The sequence below is a fragment of the Leuciscus leuciscus genome (genome assembly GCF_965113295.1).
Source record: "Leuciscus leuciscus genome assembly, chromosome: 9".
Classification (NCBI taxonomy): Eukaryota; Metazoa; Chordata; class Actinopteri; order Cypriniformes; family Leuciscidae; genus Leuciscus; species Leuciscus leuciscus.
In genome coordinates this window covers 26,496,685-26,521,178 of record NC_138733.1, presented here as the reverse complement: position 1 = coordinate 26,521,178, position 24,494 = coordinate 26,496,685, and the positions used below count along the sequence as shown (strand labels likewise).

Genomic DNA, 24,494 nt, shown 5'->3' with positions numbered 1-24,494 from the left:
TAATTTTACTGGAATGCTATCAATCATAGATTCTGGCACAGCTTATAAATTCCTGATATTTTAAATAAGCACCATCATACTAACTAATATAAAGCATCAAATGCACTGATTGTGTATTTCCAGCACTTAATTATTTTTTATTTTTTGATGTACTTTTCAGCACTGATTATTTTAAAGGCAACTTTTAGCTAATATATGAAAAAAATCAGCATAAACATTTAATATTGTTCAACTTCAAGTAGGCTTTTCATCAATGAAAATGCTCTTATTGCTTGTATTTATTATTATGACTCATGGCAGTAGGTTTATGATGTGACCTTTTCAGTGATAATAATTTTATCTGCTCAACATAATATTTTAAAAACGTATATTTATGCATGTTGTCTATATTTGGTGTTTTGTTTTAGTTCTGTTATCTGAATTGTGTATCTTCACCACAAGGGGAGCTGTGCTATCTGTGCCAGCATGCAGTGTGTGTGCGCTGTTTCTATTTTGAGTAGGCCTACACACTATTGCTAGTGCTAATGAGAGCAGTGTAAACAACAGGCCAATCAACAACAGCCTTCTCACAGCCAGTGGGAGGGGCTCTGTTTGCCTGCAGCCAATCAGAGTACAGGAGCTGTCATGACTGTATTTACACACAACACTAATCAGAATAGGTGTGATGTGAGAGAGATATGGTACTGTTTTCTTTTTTTTCTTTCACATACTCTCTGTTTCTCATACTTATTCACATTGCCTTTCACACCAAATTGTACATTTTAATTAAATGTATGAAGCTGTTTTTAAAATAATTAAAATTGTTTAATGAGTAATTATTATATATTTTTAAATTAGATTATAATTGTGATTCATACATTTTACAAGTTGTTAAATATGTAGAATATATATATATATATATATATATATATATATATATAGGCTATATATATATATATATATATATATATATATATATATAGGTATATATATATTAATCTGACCCATAATATATCTCATGTTCTGTATCAGTTCATGTTTAATTATCTACGTTGAACTCTGATCAAACGAATATTTGTTTCTCATTTTTATATTCATATTAGGCCCCTGTAGAAAGTGACAGAGAGATAGAGAAAACAATCATGTTTTCCCAGCAAGCCTTTGTCTCGCCACAGTGACATCACAGTCGATAGCGCGAGGCAGCCTGTTTAGCAGCTGACGTCAGGACACAGCGCGCGCGGCCCGGCCTCATGCAGCTCAGATTTGCTGAGTACAACTGCACCTGTTTCATTCCAACATGATAATCTGATAATCCTCACTAGTAGGCTACTCTCAAATCAACACTACATCACTACAAATTCACCATAGGCTTCACAGGGAAAATTACAAATGATTTAACAGATATTAGCTATTATTATTATTATTATTATTATTATTATTATTTGGGTGCATAGTATAGTATAGTATAGTATAGTATAGTATAGTATAGTATAGTATAGTATAGTATAGTATGGTATAGTAGGCAGGTCTATATTATACTGCTATAAAATTGGGCTTTGTAAGAAACATGGGCCTAAATGTTGTTCATGTGTATTTTCAACAATCGAGAAACGGTCCAGTCCAATCGGCAGAGGAGATCACGTGAAACCTGATCGCTCTGATTCTGTAATTCGAAAGTTTTTTGCTTCATCCCCATTTTTTTAAAAAGGTCCCGGGAGGCTTAAGATCTAACCCCCTCTGCCCATTGGATTAATGCTGCATTGTGTCTAGATTCACAAGTGTCCCCAGTATAGCCTCTTTTTCTATTAAACGTGTGGACTTGATTAGGATTAAATGGACACACGAACCGACATTAGCTTTTCAAATTATTTGCAATCACAAAGAAAAAATTATTATTATTCGTTCAACATAATTTATCTAAAGAGAGATGAATGCTTATTTTCTATTTTCTTGTTTTCGAGTTGGTATTAATAGATGGGTTTCAACCATAAATTTAATTGGCACTAAAAACCTACCCAAAAAGCAGTATTTATTTTTTCATTTAGGTAAAATCTTCGTGTCGTATATAGCTAAACCATACAGAAGACTTTTCGCTTATTTATTTTTAGTCATATGCTTTTGCTTTAAAGTCCGGTTGTGCTGTATAACCTAATCATACTTGTTTTCATTCATTTCAAATGTAACATTTGGGAAGTGAAATGGCGAATGTTCTCGCTGGTACAAACGCTGGCAGAGTGGCTTGGGTTTCTACGAGCGGTCAGGGAGAGCAGTGAAGGAGAGCTCTGGGAATTGAAACCCAAATCCACTTGTAATCTTGCAACAGTATCGAGCATAATTGGCCGAGGAGAGCAGATTAAGATTGATGAGACGTTAAAGTGGCTCTTTGGAGTTCAGGGGATCGATAAATATCCCAATTTCAAGAGCCTCTCCTCACATCCAGGACAGACCCGTGGGCTGCTACAACTAGCCTAATAAAAGACAGAGGACTGGTCAAAGAGAAAAATAAAGAGCGAGCACGCGCACACACACACACTTGGGATTAGATCATAGTCATCTGACCGGGATCACAACATCTGTAAATATTTTAATAATGTTTGTAAGGTCAATTTTACAGGTTTCATATAATCAAGATGGAATCACAACGACTGATTCGATTAGGAAGCGCGTAAATGCGTAAATCACTCACATAGGATTTGTTTTGTCGCAAAATAACGAAGGAAAGTGACTGTGAAATGATTGCTGTTGGGTATCACGAGAACGCTCACCTATTAAACTATTCGCTTTTATTTCTTGATATAATGCCATATATGGCCAATGCCTCAATTTGGAAGTCTAATCGTGTAAATTGCTGCAACGATTCTCTTCAACAATTCAAATGTAGGATATTTTCCCCTTTTTTCTAAAACAATTATTTTTGGTGTAGGCCTATATCGATATTATTTTGAATAGCCTACATAGGCCCTACCATTTATTTTTTCGCACGACATGCATGATGAACATCGATAGACCTCGTCAAAGTCTACAAAACCTTATTCGAAAAGGCAGGAATGGGAAAAAATATTTCAAACTCATTCTGAAGAGATGGCAGAAATTGTTTAGAATAAATGGTTGTGCAGCGATAACTATCAGTTACTAACTTGGATTAGGCCTGCGTATCGCTTGTTGATGACTGACTGGCGATACATATCCTGGGTAATTTCCCCTGTGAAAAATAAAAATATATCTCCTTGTTATAGGCCCTGTTGTCTTGAGCACCCCGGCCCAGCTTATTGCCCCGGCCACCGAAGCCCGTGGGACTCTCTCTATCACAACCACGGAAATCTATTTTGAAGTGGACGAAGAGGACCCAGCCTTCAGACGCATTGATGGCAAAGTAGGTTGAATTTCTATTGCGCATTTGTAACTGTGCACAAATACCAAGCAGAATTGCACTCCTAATGACATGGAACAAAATCAAATACTATAAAGTGTTTAATAATTTCAGCACTTTATAAAAACCGTCAATTCAATAACGTAAAAAATATAGGCATGTCTTTCTGAATCGAGGCCCATGCTTTGAATGTCCCTTTTTTTGTGTTTTTTTTTTCCTTTTCTTTTTTTTCTTGACGTGCATGGTAAAATGTCATTTAAAGTGATAGTTCATGTACAACAGCCTCTGTAAAATTTACCAAGACTTATGCGTTTAAAACTCATAATTGCGCGAATCGGCAATCTTCAGTTTTGTCATGAATAACACGGAATAACATTGAGTGAAAGAAATATAATGAACAAATTTTAGGTTGAAAAATAAAAACAATTTGAACATTTCTAAATGAAGGGGTGCAATTCAGATGTGCAGAACTGTCATGAGAGAATTATATCGTTAAGCCACACATTTCTGACCTGTCTGTGCAATCCATATTTCAGTTCATCTGTGTCCTTCTCTCAACAGCCACTGTTCACATGAAGACATTTTCTTATTTTCCTGTTTTGTGTATTCCGCTTTTTTATTTTGTAAAAATCAGGCTACATCGTGTAGCCTAATTTTCACGCCGAAGAGACTTATAAATCCTCCAAAAAATCGTGCCTGTATTACACTGCAATATTTATGTAGCATGTAGTCATTATTTGGACACAAATATTAATTTGCTTTTATTAAATCTTTAAATAAACTCAGAGACAGATATAAAAAAAGAAAAAAAAATCAAATCACAAAATGTTATATTCCAGTGTATTTCAAGTGCATTATTTTCAGGTATATTTTTTTCATATATATATTCTCAATTTCAGCCTTTTATCATGTAAGCAAGGTACAAACAAAAATGGTCGAATATACTTTAAATAAGAATTCAAGTATGCGAATGGAATGTTTAAGAAATAGTACCATCAAAATGTAAACTTTAGAAATTTGCCATTGACAATAGATTAAATTGTGGATGCATGTTTTTCTTCGTTCTCTCTTCAGAAATAATCCAGGCGAATGTTAAAACATGTGAAATTATACTTCTATTAACGTGTCACAGAACAACAATCACAACTGCAGACCACCGGATTCACAATCTACAAATGTGTCTATTTACAGTATAAAATGTACAGGTTCTCTGTCACGTACAGCTTTGTTTCGAAAGCTTTTAGGTAAAATGTGTTGTTGGGCAGGGTTCGTAAAAAGAAAAGAAAGAAACAGTAATACTGACAGGTAACTATATTCATTTTGATTGTTGATACAATTTGCTCCCTCCTTATGACACATTCGTGTCATGTGAAGTATTTTTAAACGGAGCTCTCTAAAATATTTTTTTTTACAACAAAAACAACAGTGACCATTTTGTGGAAGAGTTCCTGATTAGCGTCTAGGCCTCAGAACTTTGATCAGTCAGGCCTTCTATTCATAAACATGCCGTTTATTTGTTTTATTTTTACCTCAGAGTTTCTCCAGGCTTTTAGGGTTGGTTAGAATTTCTCTAGCCAGTCGCCAAGTCTGTTTGGCAGCGTTTTCAAGGCCCGAATGTGGCTTCCCTTGGAAAAGGTCTAGGTTTGGCAGAAAATAATGGGGGCATCTCCTGCACTGCAAACACGAAATGAGCTGCAATAAAATCCCGTTCAGTCGATCCCCGAGGCAGTTCTCGTCCCAGTCCGACTCGCGCGGGTGTTTCTCGCACTCGTAAGACACAAGAGTTTTCATGTGGTAGTTGTTGAGAGGCTGCCCGGGTAGCTCAAGGTGCCGGTCGCGCAGCGTCTTGAGCAGCGACAGGCATTTCTTCCTGCACCCTCCCAGGAGCAGTCGGTTCTCCGCTTCGGCGAACTGCAACACCCAGGCATCACTCTCCGCCGAGCTCTGCTTCCCGTTCAACGAGTAACACTCCTTCGATAAGAGATTGAACCCCTCGGCTTTGACTTCTGCCACCCTGTTCGGGCCAGGCCACGGGATGTGCGGCAGCGGCCAGTGGGCAGCGCTTCGCGGCCAGATGCCGGTGCACTTGAACGCGGGGGTGATCTGAACCACATATCTGTCTCTGATGCGTAATTTCACCTCGCTGGTGTCCGCGACCATTTTAACCACGTCCCTATAGCTGCACTTATCCACCGCCTGCGCCACGAGCGTCTGGAACCTGGAGCGGATCTTGCGCGCGGACAGGTATCCCGAAGCCGTGATGAACTCGACCCAGAGGGACATGCTTCTCTTCCGCCCGTCGCTTAGCTTGAGCACGGCGCAGCCCGGCAGAGAGCCGTCGTCCACGAAGTTGAAGACCCCCATCTGGTTCAGATAGAGGACCACCTCGAATTCAGTAGGGGAGATGACCTCGAGCCCCTCGAAACGGTTATCCATTTCGTTTAAGGAGCTGATAAAGCGGGGCTCCTGGACCTCCACCTCCTTCAGGACATCCGAGACCACCTTGCACACCTCCCGGATGGTCTTGGAGATAGCCGCTTTCCGAGACTGGCATTTCTCATTGTAGTATTTATTGAGATGATACACCAGCTTGGCCTGGGCGGCGATCATATTTGGACAGAGATCCGGGTTGTACACCGGAGTCTCGCAGTAACCCGAGGGATCCAACGCGGCTGTTTGTACAGGAGCCAATTTTAGAGAAGAAGTAGACTATTTAGAGGGAAAAAGGGATTTTGAAATAAATAAAAAAATACCTTTTTTTTTTATTTGTGCGTGGAGCACATGAACAAAGTCTGCCAGTTAAATCATCAGCTTCTGTTTTCAATTGCGACCAAAAAAAAGTCAAACCCCTTGGTCTAGTTCAGCAATTAAAAGTCCATACGCACGGATCAGTAGTTCAGCAAACCTCTTGAATCCACTTGCGGTGTCTTTTCTCTGTTTGAAATAGAGGTTGGAAAGTGCAGGGTGCTCTTAAGTGTGTGTCCAAGCGTTGTTGGTTTGTTTAAGACTCCGAACTCACTCCTGTGAAATTATAAAGGGAGGGTTTGAGAGGAGCTCGTCCAATCACGGCCCGAGTCGTCACTGCCTTCAGTTTATTGACGACAAATTAATCCTCCGCTTTTATACACAACCAAATCGTCTGGTGGAAACACACCTACACGTTGGAGGGAGAAGATACAGGTTTATTCGTGATATATGGATTTTCCTGCTCTTCTTGTTAGATACAGACTACGTCTATTAGTCCGTTATTATTTATTTTTCTACCAGAAATCCTGTAATTTCATATTTCTGTTAATAGAATATTTAGACCGTATCACTCATTTTAAGTTTCCATTTTCATTATCTCGATTAGCCTACAATTTGTCGAAAATATAGATTTGTTAGTAATTTCAATTTTCACTGAAGAGATGTGTGTAATTTGACAACGTTTTTAATTGATCTGTTAATTCGATTTTTCTTTTGGTGTTGCAGAATTGTTTCACATGATGATATTTGAAGTGTTTAAATGACTGCATGTATTGCTACAATGCGTTATCTCTCTCTCTCTCGCTTTATGCATGTTATTTAAAATTCGTTTTGAATAATATAAATATTCTTTTTAATATGTTGCTGTGTACATGTGGTAATGGCGATAACGGTTAACGATTTCGTGTCTCTGTACCAAAAGCCGGAATCTTTTGTTTTATTTTAAATACTTAGAACATTAATCCAAACAGCAAATAGAGCATTTATAGTCGTGGTGTCGCCTTTTTACTTGCTTAGTGTAAAATATAAAAACGATTAGGTTTAGTTTTTTGTGGAGTTCATTGTAGATGACGTGAATATAAAGGCCTTTATAAGGACTTAAATAACATTTCGTTAATGTGTTCTCCTTAACATAGCACATTTAAAACGTCTCGCATTTGTGTATAATTAGTTATTTTAATTTCAATTGATTATATAAAAAAAATATATTGTTTAAAGTTTTGCTTTTTTGCTTTAAGCATTCCGCAGTGGTGTAGCAAATTTAGGCTAATAGGAAAAGCGTCTTTTTAATTCGTCTTTCACGACAGTTCTTTAATGATTTTAATTAAAACTAGTTCTGTATTTCTTCCAGGGATAGAAAAATAGAAGCCTGAATAGGCTATAGTGTCGTAGCTTATAGCCTACTTTTTTTCGTTTCTAGTTCAGTCAAATCAGTAGTCACGGTCCGTTTTAATTCAATCTTTTTGGATCGTTATAGGCTATTACAACCTCAAGCTTTTATATAACGTTCACGTATTTTCTTCATTTTAACCTTTTATTCCCATCCTTTTTTTTTTTTTTTTTTTTTTTTTTTTTTGTCTCTGCAGATTAAACGTTCAATAATTGAATTGTACAAACGTCAGGAAATATTTTAACGATATGAGATAAACTTTTTTGTGTGTGTGTGACAAGATATTTTCTAGATATCGTGGTTGCGTGTGATTTAAGTTGCCTAATATTGCGCGAAATACACAAGCACTTTTCTCGCGATATTATATCTGAAATCTAATGGAGAAAAACGAGAACAAGGCAAGATTCATCGTGCCCTTTCCAAATCCAATCATGATGCATCACTGATTATGAGTAAAAATGCTTTTCTCTTTTTTTTTTTTTTTTTTTAAATTAGGAGACCTGTTTGAACATATATTTGAATAAATGTGATAGGCTACATGTTGTAGATGTATGTCATATATGCAAGTCTGTTTCAGTACACAGAGCAGATTGTTACAGGTCACTGCTGAGGCATCAGGGTCGGTTGGCTCCAGCCCTCACTGTAGTCTGCTTGGCACCTTATGTCTGGAGGATTTTGCCAACCATAATTAATAGAGCTCTGCAGTTTACAGGCAACGATCACACTTATCAGAGTTCCCCTTTGCCTCTGTCATGAACTGAAAGCAAGGTGAATGCTGTTTGGGCCTTTGGCAGGTATATGGCACTTTATTAAAATCAAACATTTTATTTATTTATTTATTTTCTAAGAAGAATGTAGCCTATCCTTGTGCCCAGAAGACTTTATCTGATCAATCGATTCATCTGATATATGAATTTCATTCTGGACTACTGTATGCATTAGGTGACATGATTTATTTGTATTTTTTATTTTTAGGTATATATTAGGGTTGTTTGACAAATGGGAGGATTGCAAAATACTTTTTTTTACTGACACCTTGTTACTCTCAGAAAATCTTTGGTGCTCTCTGTTTAACCCTGCTTTCCACCTCAACCACCCCTCTCTCTCTCTCTCTCTCTCTCTCTCTCTCTCTCTCTCTCTCTCTCTCTCTCTCTCTCATGCACACACATTACATGGCAGGCACCCAACCGTATCGGATCAGACGGTCTCCCTCCCTTCACTGGTCTATGCTCTGATGTGTTCAGCACTGCTTTTGTATGTCTGAATCAGTTGCTTGTCTATTGTTTGTTTGTGAGTTACAGTAAACAGTAGTACAGTGTTATAGTATCAGATTTAATTTCATCTCAGATTAGCAATGTTCATCTGTTAGCACCGTTTAGTCCTCGACTCTCACATTCCATATTGAAAATTTGCCTATTTCAAACACATATACACATAAAGCATTTATGAAACAGAACTCAAATGGTTGTTTATCAGTATTTTCATTGCAGCGTTTAATACTACAATGGGCTACATAAATATTCAGGATCAAGTTCAATAAGTGTTAGATTTTATAAACACACTTATAAAAATTAACGAGAGCTGTTCAGTTAGTTTGGAATCTTTTATGCTGCATCTTAAATAATTTAAATACAAAACCATTCAATACTGTATACTTGACTCAAGCGCTCTGTTAAGTGTGACCTGAAGGCACTTCAAAACCCCCTTGACCTCAGACCCCCTCTCCTCTCACGCACACCGCGTCTCTGCAACATTGCAATCTGTGTGTCTTTGTGACCATAACGCACTATCCACAGGCTTCGCTGTGATATATGAGGGTGTGACAACAGTACGGGTGCTATTTCTGACCCAGCGAATAGGATGCCGGATTGTGTAAATCAATACAATGACTCCGGCTTCCGCCCCTTTTTGGACGAGCATATGACCCAGGAAACGTTTAGCTCGTTGAAGGCCTCTTTGTTCTGGAGTTTCCTCGCCAATGACTTCTTCATTTTTCTTTCTCCCTCCAGTCTTGTTCTGAGGAGTGATTCTCCATGTCAGAATGGCCCTACATTACCATGTTTAACTGAATAGTGTTGTTTTTAAACACATTGATGATTTAGGTTAAGGTCTTGCAGGTTTTTAGTCACCATTTAAATTTTCAAAACCGCAATCGGCTAGAAGGTAAATTGTGTAGTTTATAGATATGAATAAATGGGTGTTGTAATGGATTATATCAGTATTATGTTTTTAAAGGTACATTAAAATAGATTGTGTAGTGTCAGTATATTTATTTTATATGCAAGTACTTTAACCTTTGATTAATTGATTGAAATCACTTGGATAAATATGTTTTTATTATTATTTTATCTATAATATAAATGTAATACTTAAAAAAAAAATGTATTTTTTTTATTGTATTAATTTAATTTAAATTTGACATTTAACATTTGTTTTCCTGTTTCTTTGATTGCTTCTCTTGATGTATAAGAAAAAAAAAAAGAAAAAAAAAAGACTTTTTCTTCCATTGCAGACAGTGCTGCCGTCTTTGCATCATGCAGTGCATTTAATTATAATCCTGCATTAATAATCCAGCATACTAATTTAAAAGAACGACATCACGGGACAACATTAGATAGCACTTCTTATGTGGCTAGAACATTGAATGCCAATATTAATAGTACCAGGAGAGTTATTCACAGATTTGAATATATCAAGAGCTTAAGAGAGTCTTAATTGAAGTTAATAGTCACTTCTTCACACTAATATTAATAATCCTATTATTCAGTGACAAAAGGAGGTCAGCTCAGCTTTATTTCATCATCATTCATGGACAGTTCTTTACACTGATCCCATCATCATTTTGCGACAGCGAAAAAAAAAAAAAAAAAAGAATATCAAAACTGGATCTGAGCCAAAAGGCGTCGCTAGGTCAAAGCACAGATTATCGAGTGCACTTAATGGATTGGAGAAGTCAAATATAAATCATATTAAAGGCCCTGCCATTTAAGACAAGCAATATTAGCGTGGAGCTTGGTACTGGTGGGGATTGCATTATACAAGATGGACACTTATTATGACATATCCCTTTCAGCTTCCTGCAAATGGATATAAAAATTGTCATTGAGTTTTCTTCCGAAGCGAATTCAGTTATTCCAGGCAATATGGCCACACTGCAGGGCTCCCAGTTAATTTTCCCTTGCCTATCGGCTGTCAGCCCCCTACCTCTCATGCTTTGAATGCTCTCCCTCCATTTGTTTTATTTTTCATGCTGTATTAGAAGCCTCCTCCTGGGGGGGGAGTTTGGGAGAAGAGGACAAAATCCTCTCTGTAAAATGTAATTTTTTTTGGTATAGCGGACTAAATAGGCTAAACATAAACAGTAACTCCCAAATGCAAGGGAGAGAGAGGAACATTGGAAAATTAATCAGTTTTTTTGAGCCTTGCCATCACCCTTCCTTACACACCCCCCCAACAGCAATATGCATTGTTGCTTGTCAGCTTCTCTGATTAATGGCGTGAATTTATTTGCATAGATTTAGCACTGATTTCATTAGTTTATTCAAAAAAGGACCTTTTGATTTAAATATCCTTTAATCTGAAATCTTACACAGTTTTTGAGGTGTGTTCACTTATAAGTGCATGCACAAAATCACACATTCCGCATACAGTATGTATGGCAAATTATAGAGATTTCACCCCCAAATTTTGTCAAATTATGTAATTTACTCCCATGTCATTCCAAACCTGTATGAATTTATGTGGAAAACAAAAGAAGAAAAATTTGTTTTCCCTCAAAGTCGTTGGGGGTCCCATGTTGTTTTGGGTCCAATGTTGTTTTGAACCCCACTGATTTTCATTGTATAGACAAAACGGAAAAAAAAATTGTGCAGGTTTGTAATGACATGAGGGTGAGTAAATGATGACAGAATTTTCATTTTTGAATGAACTATCTCTTTAACCCTTAAAAGCATGGGTCTTTAGTGACCCGGGACGTCATTCACTACCCTCCTCCTCATTCATTTTTTAAAGTTAGACATCAACCTTCTTAGTATTCCTCACTGAATAAGTGCAATTCACCTTTATTCCACAAGGTGGCAATGTCTGAGACACAATGAAGAAGTGACGTTTCACTCACAGTTACCGCAGGCAGAAAACAAAAGAATTGGAAATATCATCAGCAAAACTTGAAATGGCTCAGCGATTTACTGCAGAGCAAGTACTGAACACAATCAGATATTAGTGTCACTGTCACTTGATGCTGGATCTGGTGAAGAAGCTGTCAGCGATCAAAATATTGATTTTGAAGATGTTGAAAATGATAGTTTTGAGAATAAGTTTGAGATCGCGAATATGAGCCAGATGCTGAATGTTCTGGGAAATGAGGACAGTGATTGTATAAAACATCTGCTTAAACTGAACCCTTCCAAGCCCCAAAAGTGTGCTTTATTTTATTCCTCTTTAATTGTTACTCCAACATCAGGAGAGTTTTATATTATTGAGACAGGTAGAGATCCATCCGTGTTAGATACAGGTCCGGGTCGCTGAAGACCTGAATATGTAATAATGATTGGCGAAACATTCATGGGTTTACATTTCTATTAACTGTTCAAACTTTTGAAAGTTTCCTGTGAAGCATCAGTTTCATTTTGTATTCAGTAAGCAGATCCATTTGTTTTCATCTGTTTGTTTTCAAGTGCCGTACACAAACCCTAAGCTCGGTAAAACACCTTTAACAAGCGGCCGTCACAAGACACCAACCTCTTCAGCTCCCTGTGATTAATCTTAATGTCTTGGAGACATCCCATGTTTAGAGGTTGAGTCCGTAATCATTCGCTCACTGACCCGATGATACTCAAGCAGAACATCCTCTCAACAGCCCCGGTGAGGACAATGCCTTGATGCATTTCAAATTAATTATACCGCCCTATTCCAAGAAGCACGTGCGCTCGACAGCCGGTTCTGGAGGGTGAAAACAAAGAGAAAGAAAAAGAGAGAAAAAGACTGCATTTTTTTTTCCCAGGTTGGGGGGCTCGAGTAATGAAATGCTGGTGGTTGAAGCCCATGATGAAATTAGGCCATGTAACCCAAATAAGGGATGAAGGCTTCATAATTGCCAGTCCTTGAGATCTGAGGTGCTGGGTGCCAACTGTCAGAGCTGGGCTAATGATGACAAATGTCTCTCTATGCAGATTGCAAAAAGGGAGGAGAAAAGGTAGAAGGGGGGAAGAAGCCGCCGCAGGAGAGCGAGAATAAACCGAAAGAAAGTGAGCAAACTGCAAAGTAAGACAGGTGCTTTCTAGCGAAACGTCTCATGAAGCGGTAAAGACTAGATAGAGCTTTCAAGAGGGGGAGTTTTTTTTTTTTTTTTTTATGCTTTAAAGTATGAGAAAAGTCAAATCCATTAGATAAATCAGTGCAGAACTTGGTACGACAGACATTTAAATTACATTTTTAATCTTTCAACAATAGCATTTCAATGCATGTGTGACCTAAACTTCTAATGTAGAGTTGCTGCCAAAACAAAATGCTAAAAATACCCAAATCGTTTGAACTTTAGGCTTCATATTTTATTGCTCCTAAATCGCTATCACAAAGAAACTCATAAATGTGTCTGCACTTATAGATTAGCCATTGAAAAAGCAAGAACCTATAGTGATGCACTGAGGTCCAGCTTTCCCCAATTTGTTGCATGAATGGCTTTTTGAAAAGGTTCCCTTGCTACAAAGGAAGCCCCCTTTTTTGTTTGCCCTCTCCCCATCTGTGTCATCTGTTGTGAGGGGGGCGGTTTCTGTTCAAGGGAGGGGGCGGGACCGAGGGGGGCTCCCTGGTGACCGGGGCCAGTTGTTTTATGGACTCGACGTAGCGGCGCAGGCAGTTCATAAGTTGCCAGTTCCTTTGTGTAAGACGACAGGCTGACACGTGGGAGGCGACACGGCCATATTGACGTATATCATTTCCATTAATAACGTGGATGAGCCCCCGCCTCGTTTCCGCCTGCTGACTTATACAGAGAATCCCTCCACAGTGACACGTAATTGACAATGTGAAATGTAGAGCGGACTGGCTGGACCTGATTTTGATGTTCTTTTATGGAGATCAGGGTTTAAGACTTACCCAATTTTTGTAGAATTAGGCAGAAAGTTTGTTGCAGTTTTGATCTGAATCCTATCTTCGATACTATTAAGAAACTACTATATTAAATTTGAGTAGCCTATGTCAGACTAAAACTCTTCAAATCTCTCTGGTAACAGAAGCAAGACTCTGTTTTCCATAATGCTGCGACATATGGAGCTAGTGGCTGGTGTTTTATATTACACGCTCATTAACACCACATGAGCTGTTTTGTGACGCTGACATGTAGCCTCGGTGAAGGTTAAAATGATTGATATCCTTACCTCTGCTTTATGTGAAAGTCTGATTTTAGGGCCAAATGAATTAGGCAGCTCATTTTATGGTCTGTGGTGCTTCTAAGAACAGGCCATGACAAAATTACCAACCAATTAATCGGTTAGCCTCTTTTAAACAAAGCTAGCATCCGTTATTTACATTTTTTGCTGTAGCCTACAACAGATTCAAAGCGGCAGATTTGTTGTTTAATCCTCAGACTCAGAGGATAACTTTAGCACATTTCTAGTATTTTAAGTTTATATGTTGATTGCGAAACTTAAGCACTTTTGCAAGCATTTTAGCATTTGTTGCTAATGCTATTTAGCTTTTTTTCCATCTGAATCACTGTCACACATAAAGATCACAGACTCAAAAGCTTAATACATGTAATAGTGGCCTCCTGTTCTAGTGTTTTGTTGTATTTTTGGGGTTCCAGCTCTCGACCGGCCTCATTAATGTAGTGGTTGAGGTAGCTGGCTTCCATAATCAAAATTCAGTAGGTGTGTTTCAGCTCCTGCCGAAACTCCTGGAGAGGGCAGAGGGAAGAGCTGACATGCCGCTTCCTGCCTCGAGGGCTCTCACTGCACGCTGGAACAGCCCTCAGGCTAAAAGAGCCATCCTGATGACCACGTGCTCTCTTACCATAAAACATTCAGCAGCCCGGCGTTTTATATTCAGATTTTTATAAATTGATAAATCAAGTAAAAATGTGCTAATATATGTATATATGGGCTTATTGCTTTTAAAACAGTTGCAGTTGCCAATGATAAAAGACACCAAAGTTCAATTAACAGTAAAATTTAATTACAATAATAATGATTAATAATAAATGTAACTTTATTGAATACTATCATCTTTTATTATATTTTCCACTGTGTTTTCAAAGCAAGAAGCTAGATAAGAGGCTAAAAAATAGTGATATTGTGACATAAAAATATGTTGAAACTGCTTAATATTTTTGTAGAAACTGTAATTTCAGGTTCAAAAGAACAACATTTGTTTGAAAAACAATTTTTTTGTTAAATTATAATTGTCTTTACTGTCACTTTTGATCAATTGAATGCATCTTGCTGAAACAAAAATAAAAAATAATATATTTATTTATTAAATAAAAATTTATTTTTTTCAAATATATCATGGTCAGTAAGATTTTTTTGAAAGAAATAATAGTTTTTTTCAGCAAGGATGTGTGTGTATATTTAATGCACCCTTGTGTGTGTGTGTGTTATATGTAATATATATATATATATATATATATATATACACTCAAACATACATGGGCAATATACAATAAATGCTCTGACTTTTGCACTACACTATGCTGAAATTCAAATTATTTTATTATTGTGTCAATTTGTCTGTTGGCGGGAGTGAGAGCGTGCAAAAACAGGCGGAGGTGTTGACACCATCTGACGAACGAGGATTAGCCGTTTACAGAAGCTGTAATATGATAGGTCAAGGCATGGAGGCGCTTCCTCTACGACTCCGGCTTGGCGTAATGAATGATTGGCAGGAGAAGGATGCGCTGCCAGTCGACGGCAGAGGTGCAGGCTTGATGGCTGCCGCAGAGCTCTGTGGATCCCTTGATCACGGTGGGCCGCTCCCCTTTCATCCGTGCCCACAACTCTGCCAGGAAAAGCTGCTTTTCCTTCCCCCTCCTCTCCTTTTCCTTTTTTTTATTCCCCCTAATTTACACATTTAAGACATTTTATTTGCTTATTTGCAATTCTCTTTTTATTTAATACTTTTTGGCTTGTGAAACTTCACTCCCACTTCCTCTCCACCTCCCCTCCCTCCCTCTCTCCATCTCACTCTCTCTGAGTCTCTTTCTTTCTTCTCAGTTTGCCTTTGGGCGATGAACTAATTTCAGGCTCCATAATTGCAGCGTGTTGTACACCTGCCTGCTATTAATTCTCCTCTGTCATTCACTCTCTCCTTCTTAATGAGATATTATTGTAATTATTGTTATTATGGTGTTTGGCGTAATTAACGTGATTGATGTTGGTGCTAGGGGAGGGTTTATTTTGGCATTTGAATAGATGAGGGGATACTCCTCGAGCACACAGGACGTGACCAAGGTGCGATGGCTCATTCCTCTAGTCGTTCATAATGTATCCAGTAAAGTTGAAGGGTTATATTCAGGACTGTTCTTTCTAAAATGTCATTCGAAGTCTGAACCGGAGTTCTGGTTTGAATGGCGCACCATGTTGCTGTTTTAAGACTTGACTGGTAAAAGGCCAAACAATGGCCAGTGTGGAGCTTTGTTTCGATACGTCACTTAGACCCTGTGAAATTCAAATTTCCCCATCCTTCGAACGGAGGGCTGAGGCTTTTGCCCGGTCTGATTTTAGTCAACCTGTTGTGTTTGGGGGAACAAAAAAGCTCTCAGTCCATTTGATCCCAATCCAATTGTTTTGGTATTTTGTGGCTGATAGGAATACAAAAGGATAAAAGGCAAAAGGCCCAGAATCTTTCCTTCCAAGCACTGGCAATCCAATTAGAGGTTTGATAAGGACCATATTAAGGGGGCTTCATGCTAGTATTGTGGGTGTTTATATAATACATCACCAAAAAGTGAGCCCAAGTCTGACAAAACTTCCCTTTGGAGACATTCAGAAACATCCTTTATTGGAAAAATATGTCATAAAGCAAATACTGATTTTATTATTGTTGTTATTATTATATCATTTATTTTTTATTAAAAAATGTTTTCTTAAGGGCAAGATTAGTCTATAGTAAACTGATGTCTTCTATGTCCCCCAAATTGTCATTCTCCTTGTATTGAAGGGCAATTTGCAGGCTAGGAGTTTGAGTGCAAAAGCTCTATAGCTATATATTGTTTGTATGGATGTTTTGAAAGGGCTACGGTCAATATCATTTTTCTGGTCAGGTGTTAGATACCTGCTGTTTTAATAGGCAGATTCCCCTTGAGGTCTCATTATAGCTTATAGTCTGGGGCAAAAGAACAACCAATCTCTCACTTATATTGTCCTATAGTAGATGTCCTTGCTTCATATTTATATAACATTTAGTTGAAACCTAAGTCTGCATTCCTTAAGTCCTGAAGTTTAGGGACCCAAGACCTTAGGACTTAATGAACAACATATTTCAGGTTGCCTGAAGTTGCCGGGACCCTGTTCTTGACATTGCATGTGAGCTCCGGTGCTCACCAATAGCGGGGGCTTTTCCCAAGTCGTGGATCTTTGAGTGGGTGACAGCCATTTAACGCCACACGACCTGCGTCTCAAGAGCCACTGTCAGGACCCTCTCCAATCCTGTTAAGTACAATTACTATTCATGCTCTTTCCATGCTGCTTTGAACTGCTCTAGCTCCATGTCCCCTGCAGAGCTTGGTAGTGGACAAGAAACCATAAATGCAACAGTTATAAAAACACTTGCCTGTTATCTCGAAACCTCTTCTATACAATCCAGAGTTTGACAATGGCTTATAGTTTGAGCTCCTGTGATGATGAGAATAATGAACTGTCTAACTGGTAATAAATACACACACACAAACCAGAATTTTCATGTACATTTTTAAGCTTGGCAGAGGCTATTTGTAAACACATTTTGTCAATTCATCATGAGTTCTGTGGCAGTCTTCTTTATCCTTTAAATATTTCTGTCATCATGTTTCCTCCCCAATAACTCCAGTCTTTCTCCTCTCAGAGTCTATTGAACGCCCCAGTGCATTCAATCGTGTTCAAAGGGAGAGCTGAAGAAAGGACTGAGCATAATGCTTAATAGGTGCTTTAGTAATTCTGAAGTTTTCATAGCTTAATCTGTTCTGAAAAGCTCGGCAGAGAGAAAAAGGCCCTCCAAATGGCCCTCAGAGTTAATTTGATGTGACTTCTGTACAATAAGGCCGCCAGAACACTAGAAGACCATTCTGCCGCGTTACCTTTTCTTCCATCCTCCTTGGACCCTTGGAAACCGTTGCCTAAATGTTTCATAAGACTGCCTGTGTAAGCCACTCAAGTATTCTCTTCCTACAATGCCTACTTTAAGACTATTATTACACTGCGCTTGAGCCAGAGGAGAGGATACAAATAGCAAAGCTCCAGTCTCTCTTTGTTGCAAGTCTGGGATTGGTTTAGCACAATCGGTAGAGTCGTTGTGTTCTAAACACACTCATTGTACGCCTCATTTCTCCTCTTTTGCCTTTGTTAAGGTCTCGGCTTCCATTTTTGTTGATAGCAGAGGCCCAGACACAGTGTGTGCTTACTTTGTCCATTGCATATGAATAGATTGCAGGCCCAGTGGATACTATGAGAAAGCAGTACTTTGAGACTTTGATTGCCAAAAAGAATTTCACCATCTGACGACTACTAAAAAATGATTTTAGTTTAAAAGAAAAGTTGTGCGTTTTATGTACCTCTACCGACGACAATTGTAAAAATATTTCTTCTCAAGCAGGTTTCTTGGAATACTTCCCCCTTCTGCTATTGGTTAGGGAAACCGATAGTACGGTCCCCAAGCCATTGGTTGAGCCAATGTTGCTAATTGTCTTTTCAAACTACGCATGGTAGTGGCATGTCTGCAGAATGAATCAATTGATTCAATGATTCACTTATAAACAAATCAGTTGAGGGAAGGAGTCAGTGGCTCACCCATTAATGTAGTCACTTGTTTTATTCCTAAATGAATCAGTCTTTTGAACAAATCAGTTGAATGAATGGTTTAATGACTCACTTATAAAGACAGTTTTGACTACTAAAAAAGTATTTTAGTTAAAAAATACTCTACCGACAACAATTGTTAAAATGAAATCTTCTCAAGCTGGTTTCTATAGGAATACTTCCTCCTTCTGCTATTGGTTAGGGAAACCGATAGTCCCACCCACAAACTCAGGCCATTGGTTGAGCCAGTGTTGCTAAGTGTCTTTTCAAACTACACACAGTAGTGGCATGTCTGCAGAATGAATCAGTTGATTGAATGATTCAGTGGTTCACTGGGAAGGAACCAGTGGCTTACCCATTAATGTAGTCACTTGTTTCCTTCCTAAATGAATCAGTGTTTTGAACGAATCTGTTGAATGAATGGTTTAATGACTTGGTTATAAAGACAGTTATAACCTGTAAAAAGGTTAAATGAAAAATCCTTAACACTTTCACTCAGCCAATTTTTGCACAAAAAAATAAATAAATACATACTCCACTTTCAAGTAGTATTGATTTAGAGATATGTCTTACACACATGCTAGCAAGTGATTCGTTTTGGAGAAATCCCAGACTTTCTCAAGCGGAAATGACTGGAAAATAAAGATTTTATCCTACTGACCAAATCTCTCCCATGTGACATTCCACCATTAATCAAGATCTCATTTCAGCACAAAAGCACAATCAATGAGAAAATGCCTATGATCCAGCTTTGGGAAACATTTACTCCTATGAGTAATAAATCACTTAAGAAAGTTGCTGTCTTTTCTTTGCTCAAATTACAAGCATTTCCCTTTTCAAATCAGGGATAGAGAAAAGGAAACATATAGAAATGTTAATCTCTGTATTTCCCTCTCTGTTATATGGGAATGGCCTTATGGGGGTTCAGAAGAGACAGCATGACTTGGGCCTCCAGTTGAGATACACTTTCACTGATCAACTAAGACAAAGTAGTGAAGCCACTTCTATTTTCATTTTCCGCAAAAGAAAAATCTTTTTTCCCTGTGTGCTTAGAGTGTGTTGGAGCTAGCATGTCTAGGTCACTAACCCTGGAGAAAACAGCTTGCATTAATATGCTGTAATCCAGTGTAATTAGTCAAATAGCCGCACGCCAAGCAGATTGTCACAGGCTGTCAGCTTTGGCAGGCGTGCAAGATGGCCCGCTGTCCCGCTGGCCGGCAGGGATATCACCGAGAGCACATACATGTACGTAACACTCCCTCGTGCTTTAGCTTAGCAATCAACCCCGGGTCATCGGGGACCCGGAGATTCTGTTTGTGTCTGACTGCAACATTATGATCTACTGATTACATTGTGTAATTAAGTCTAAAACAACATGCATCGACTAGATTTGAAAGCAAATAATGTCTAAAAACTCCAAGTGAATGTTGTTTTTAAAAAATGACTAGATTTTCTTAGTTAATATTACTGCATTAAACAGTTATGAACAGACATTGTAGTATTAAGTATTAATTGATTTTGTAATTGATTGATTACTCTGAAAAGATACTGCAAGTTGTGTTTAAATTAATGCAATACACAAAAATTGCGATTAATTGTGAGAATTAACTGCAATACTTGGTTTTAACATCAACTGTATTTAGTTCCCCCTTCCATCCTTTTCCTTTCAAGACTTCCTCCACCTCCATCTCTTCCTCATGGTGGGGAGTGATATGCAAAGTATGTGTGCGCATGAAATAAACACAGTCAAAATAATTATATCAACCCCAGCCTTCTCCTCCCACTCCCGAAATCCTCTAGGAAAGCGTTTGACATAAGTTGACGAGGGTTGTCCAACAGCCCCTTCAACGCCGCCCGGAAAACGTCTCCATACGCCGCTGGATTAGTGAGGGTAAAAAGATTTAAACTATATAATTACAAGGGGATCAAGTGCAAATTATCTACCATGCTCAACAGCCAGATTACCCTCCTCTGTTTCGCTCTGACTTACCCCTGAGGATGAAAGCAACACCCCTCCCACTCAACGCAGAGACTTCCTAGCATACACATTCTAGTGCTAGCAGCTAATATTTGTTACTTTTTGTGCCAGCATATTTTTGTGTTATTCTAGGGGAATTTTATTTTATTTTATTTTATTTTATTTTATTTTATTTTATTTTATTTTATTTTATTTTATTTTATTTTATTTTATTTTTTTTTATTTTATTTTATTTTATTTTATTTTATTTTATTTTATTTTATTTTATTTTATTTTATTTTATTTTATTTTATTTTATTTTATTTTATTTTATTTTATTTCGGATGGAGGGCTCTGTAGGACAGGTCTCTTCAAAGTGCATCTGTTGGCACTGGGGGGGAGGCCTTCGCGGTTTGGGTGGATATAATTAGATTCTGGGAGAAAAGAATAATAGACGAAGGTGTGATGTTCACAACAGCCGAGTTCGGTCGAACATCTTGTTAATTGTATGGTGCAAAGACTGTGTATCGCACAGCCCCCTCATACTCTTGTTTCCAGATGCATTTTGTGTAATACAGTATATCCATTGCTTTATCTACGCTAAATCAATGCGTGCTAGCTGAACAGTTGATTTCCAAACCATTGGCATTAATAGAGACTTTGTCCTCCGTTTGCGGCAATAAAAATCTGGAATGGTTATCCACTAGATGTTGGAACATGGCTGCAGGGATTTACTCCCATTAACAAGCATCAATGAGGTCAGGCACTGAAAAATCCTCTAAAAGATGTTCAGGTCTGGCTTTGTGCAGATTAGGCAAGTTTTTCCACATGCAAAAGATTCATCAAATCATCTCTATTGATCTCTCTTTTTATGCTCAGGCGCATATTGATACTGAAGCAGAAAAGGTATGTGCAATTCTACAGAAAATACAGCCTGAGAAGATTGTTAGTCTATATTTGATTTTAAGCACTTAGTATTAACCGATTTAGCCAAACTTGTTGGTTGGTAGGGGATCTCCACATATTTTTGCCCATGTACTTTATCTCTTTCTGTTCCACCTTACTGTTTTTCCATGTGATGAGTGCAGAGCTTTGTTTGCGATTTCTCTGTCAGACTGAAGAGGCTATTCATCAAGCCAGTGCGATTCCAGTCATCTTAAGCGTGATGAGTCTCTTAAGAAGGGCCATTAGTGAGGGCTCAGCAAATGGACCCCATAGAAAATTACACTCCGTCTTTTTAAAAAGCCCTTAACACAAGCCCTCTCAAGCTGTTTATCTAGATTAGTGTTAGCCACGTGTGTGTATATGTGCCTACGGGGACATTTATATGCCTCTTTCTGCTCATTGTTTCCTTTTCTAGCCATTTTGATTTTTAATGAGCTTCTAATTTCCCAAATATTTAATGGAAAACAAAATGGCTCGACCGCAAGAAGATTCCACCGTCACCAACATATCTGTTTTCATGGCACGCACAACCTCAAGAGCATGCCTGAAATACGGCCCTTGCAGCAAAACCACTATTGACAAACTGGGTTGGACATATTAGGCAGTGATCTGAGCAGCGAGCAGAGCTCATATTCATCCGTTTATCACCGCAGTCTCGCTTCACGACTGAAACCGTGTCACCCCGACACACGCTCTCGCACACCCCAAATGTGTGTTGACAGTGATTATGCAAAAACCACATCCTCTTTCCTGAGATACCTGCTCAGGGAGCCATTCCCCTTTACTGGGGCTGAAAAATGGATTCCGTGAGGAACGTCCAATGAGAGGCTTCTGATAATCTGAAGGAATTTTAAATTTTGCTTATTTTCACCCCTTAGAGCACATGTCACAAACAGGAGAGATCAGATGGGAAATACAGCCTTTGATGTGCATGGGTGTGTGTGTGTGTGTTTTCCTTTCAGATGAGTTTTTCTCATCTTTTAAAAGGATATACAGAAACTTCTGGTAAACAGTTTGAGATTTGGATCAATGAATTTCACAAATTTTACTTTGGTTTTATTGTTTATTAACATGAAGCTGAAAGAGCTCAGCTCAGTTTTTCCTGTTTATTACATTTTTAATCATCCTTTGGGCATCACTTGTGCTCAACTATACGCTCCAATTGTCCAACGAAGTGGGCTTCACAAAGTATTCAGACTTTTTTAAGTGAAATGGCAAATTATATATGTACTGGATGTGTGTATATACAGTACATACACACAATATTACTGTTTTTACTGTGTATGTATAAGTGTATATGAAGAGTTCAGATGCAAAAGCCTCTAAGTGCCATCTGAAATTTTCTTCTAGAATGATCATTATTATAAAGCTTGTATATTTAAGTTAAGTAATTTCACTTAAATGACAATTAATAGGTAATCTGCATTGCCATTTAAGTGAAATTATTGAACTTAAATATACGAGCTTGATAAAAATTATCATTCTAGAAGAAAATTTCAGATGGCAATTAGAGGCTTTTGCATCTGAACTCTTCATATATACAGTAATATTGTGACATTCAATTTTTTTATCTGTTTTCTCTTTTAATATTTTTCAATAGAATTTATTGTGGATGGCGCTGCTGAATTTGTGTAAGCCATTAGTCTTCAGTGTCACATGATCCTTCACAAATCAATGCTAATATGCTGATTTGGTGCTCAAGAAACAGTTCTTATTATGATCAATGTTAAAAACAGTTGTGCTGCTTCATACTTTTGTGAAAAATGTTATCGCAGGGCTTTCCAAATGAACAAAATGATTTCAAGTTAAGTGAATTAGAACACACGCTGTGAATTAGAACACAGCTTTGCATATTTGATTACAAACACTTCATTACTTAGTCATATTTTGAAGCACATGTATGGGGACATATTGACCAAAAATTCCTTGTGATGTAAATTAAGGTTGAAAGGGCAGCAGCAGCTCTGAGGAAGAAGTATGCAAGCATGAATTTGGCAGCAACAAGACTAGGTGATAGGCCACACTCACACACACACACACACACACACACACACACACACACACACACACACACACACACACACACACATTCATAGTGAGCAGACTGGAGTAGTCACACCTTGTCATCCTGTGCTTTTTCTCCTGAAGCCCGAAGCCAGCAACAGCCGGCGGTAAACAGTCCAGACCCTCACCTGTTCAAAAACAGGCCCTTTGGTAAAGACTGTCACATACTGTGCTGGTCTTTCCTCTCTACACCTACAGTGCCACAGCATGTCTGCTTTCAAACTCAGCTGCCCCTTACACCAGACACACTGTACCCTGCATGCAGTAAAGCCTTTTACAAGCTACAAAAGTCAGTCAGCCTTTTCTTACTGTGTCCATTACTGCCGTTGAGTGGCAGTGATTGTTTTAAAGGTCTGGTTAATTTCTGTTTAATCTCTTTAAAGGTCTAACAGCCTGAAAAAAAAACGTCATCAATTTACCCAAGGTTCTCACGTTTCGTAACTGAATGAGAGCTTGTCGGGAAATTTGAAATGTATCGCATGTCAGACAATGCACTTTAAAAGTTAAATTTCAGCCTAACTAAAGCAATAATTTGACTTTTTTTTTCTGAATATTTTGAGAAAAACATAATTTTTATTTATAATTTGACATTTTTTTAAATTTTTTTTATCTATAGCATATTAATTATTATTATTATTATTCAGTCTCAAGATGTAGTCACATGCACTATAAATGTATGGTACTTTTATGGTGTTGGCTTTTGGAACAAGCATTATGTAAATTTTTCCAAAAGTGTTAGACAGAAGAAGAAAAAAGTCACATGGGTTGGAACAAAATTTGGGTTATTAAATAATTAAATAATTTAAATTTTGGGTGCACTGTTCCTTTAAAAGTATCTGTGTGCAGATAAAATGACTGTTAGGCTGTGGGGTTTGAACCTCTTTAGCTCATATATACATTTTCTCTCGCGCACCATAGGGAGTAGTCACCATTCTTGAGATGAGACAAGTGCTCTCACTTTCTGGACACATTTTCCCCTCTCTCATTCCACACACACACACACGCATTCAGTCCCAGCAGTGGAAGCCTATTAGACAAATCTGCAGAGAGCCCAGC

General features: G+C 38.0%; 2 protein-coding genes across 18 annotated transcripts in view; one reads left to right on the top strand and one right to left on the bottom strand.

Moving 5' to 3' along the window:
• nbeab (neurobeachin b) overlaps window positions 1–24,494 on the top strand; it is a 295,564-nt gene that overhangs the window by 216,350 nt on the left and 54,720 nt on the right. For all 17 annotated transcript variants that reach the window (XM_082179446.1, XM_082179444.1, XM_082179438.1 and 14 more), the window contains one exon: window positions 3,216–3,352. In XM_082179446.1, the coding sequence (XP_082035572.1) occupies window positions 3,216–3,352 (137 nt within the window). The remainder of the gene's footprint in view (window positions 1–3,215; window positions 3,353–24,494) is intronic.
• On the bottom strand, window positions 3,364–6,805 carry mab21l1 (mab-21-like 1). Its single transcript, XM_082179468.1, has one exon. The coding sequence runs from the start codon at window positions 5,957–5,959 to the stop codon at window positions 4,880–4,882; it is 1,080 nt and encodes a 359-aa protein (XP_082035594.1). The 5' UTR covers window positions 5,960–6,805; the 3' UTR covers window positions 3,364–4,879.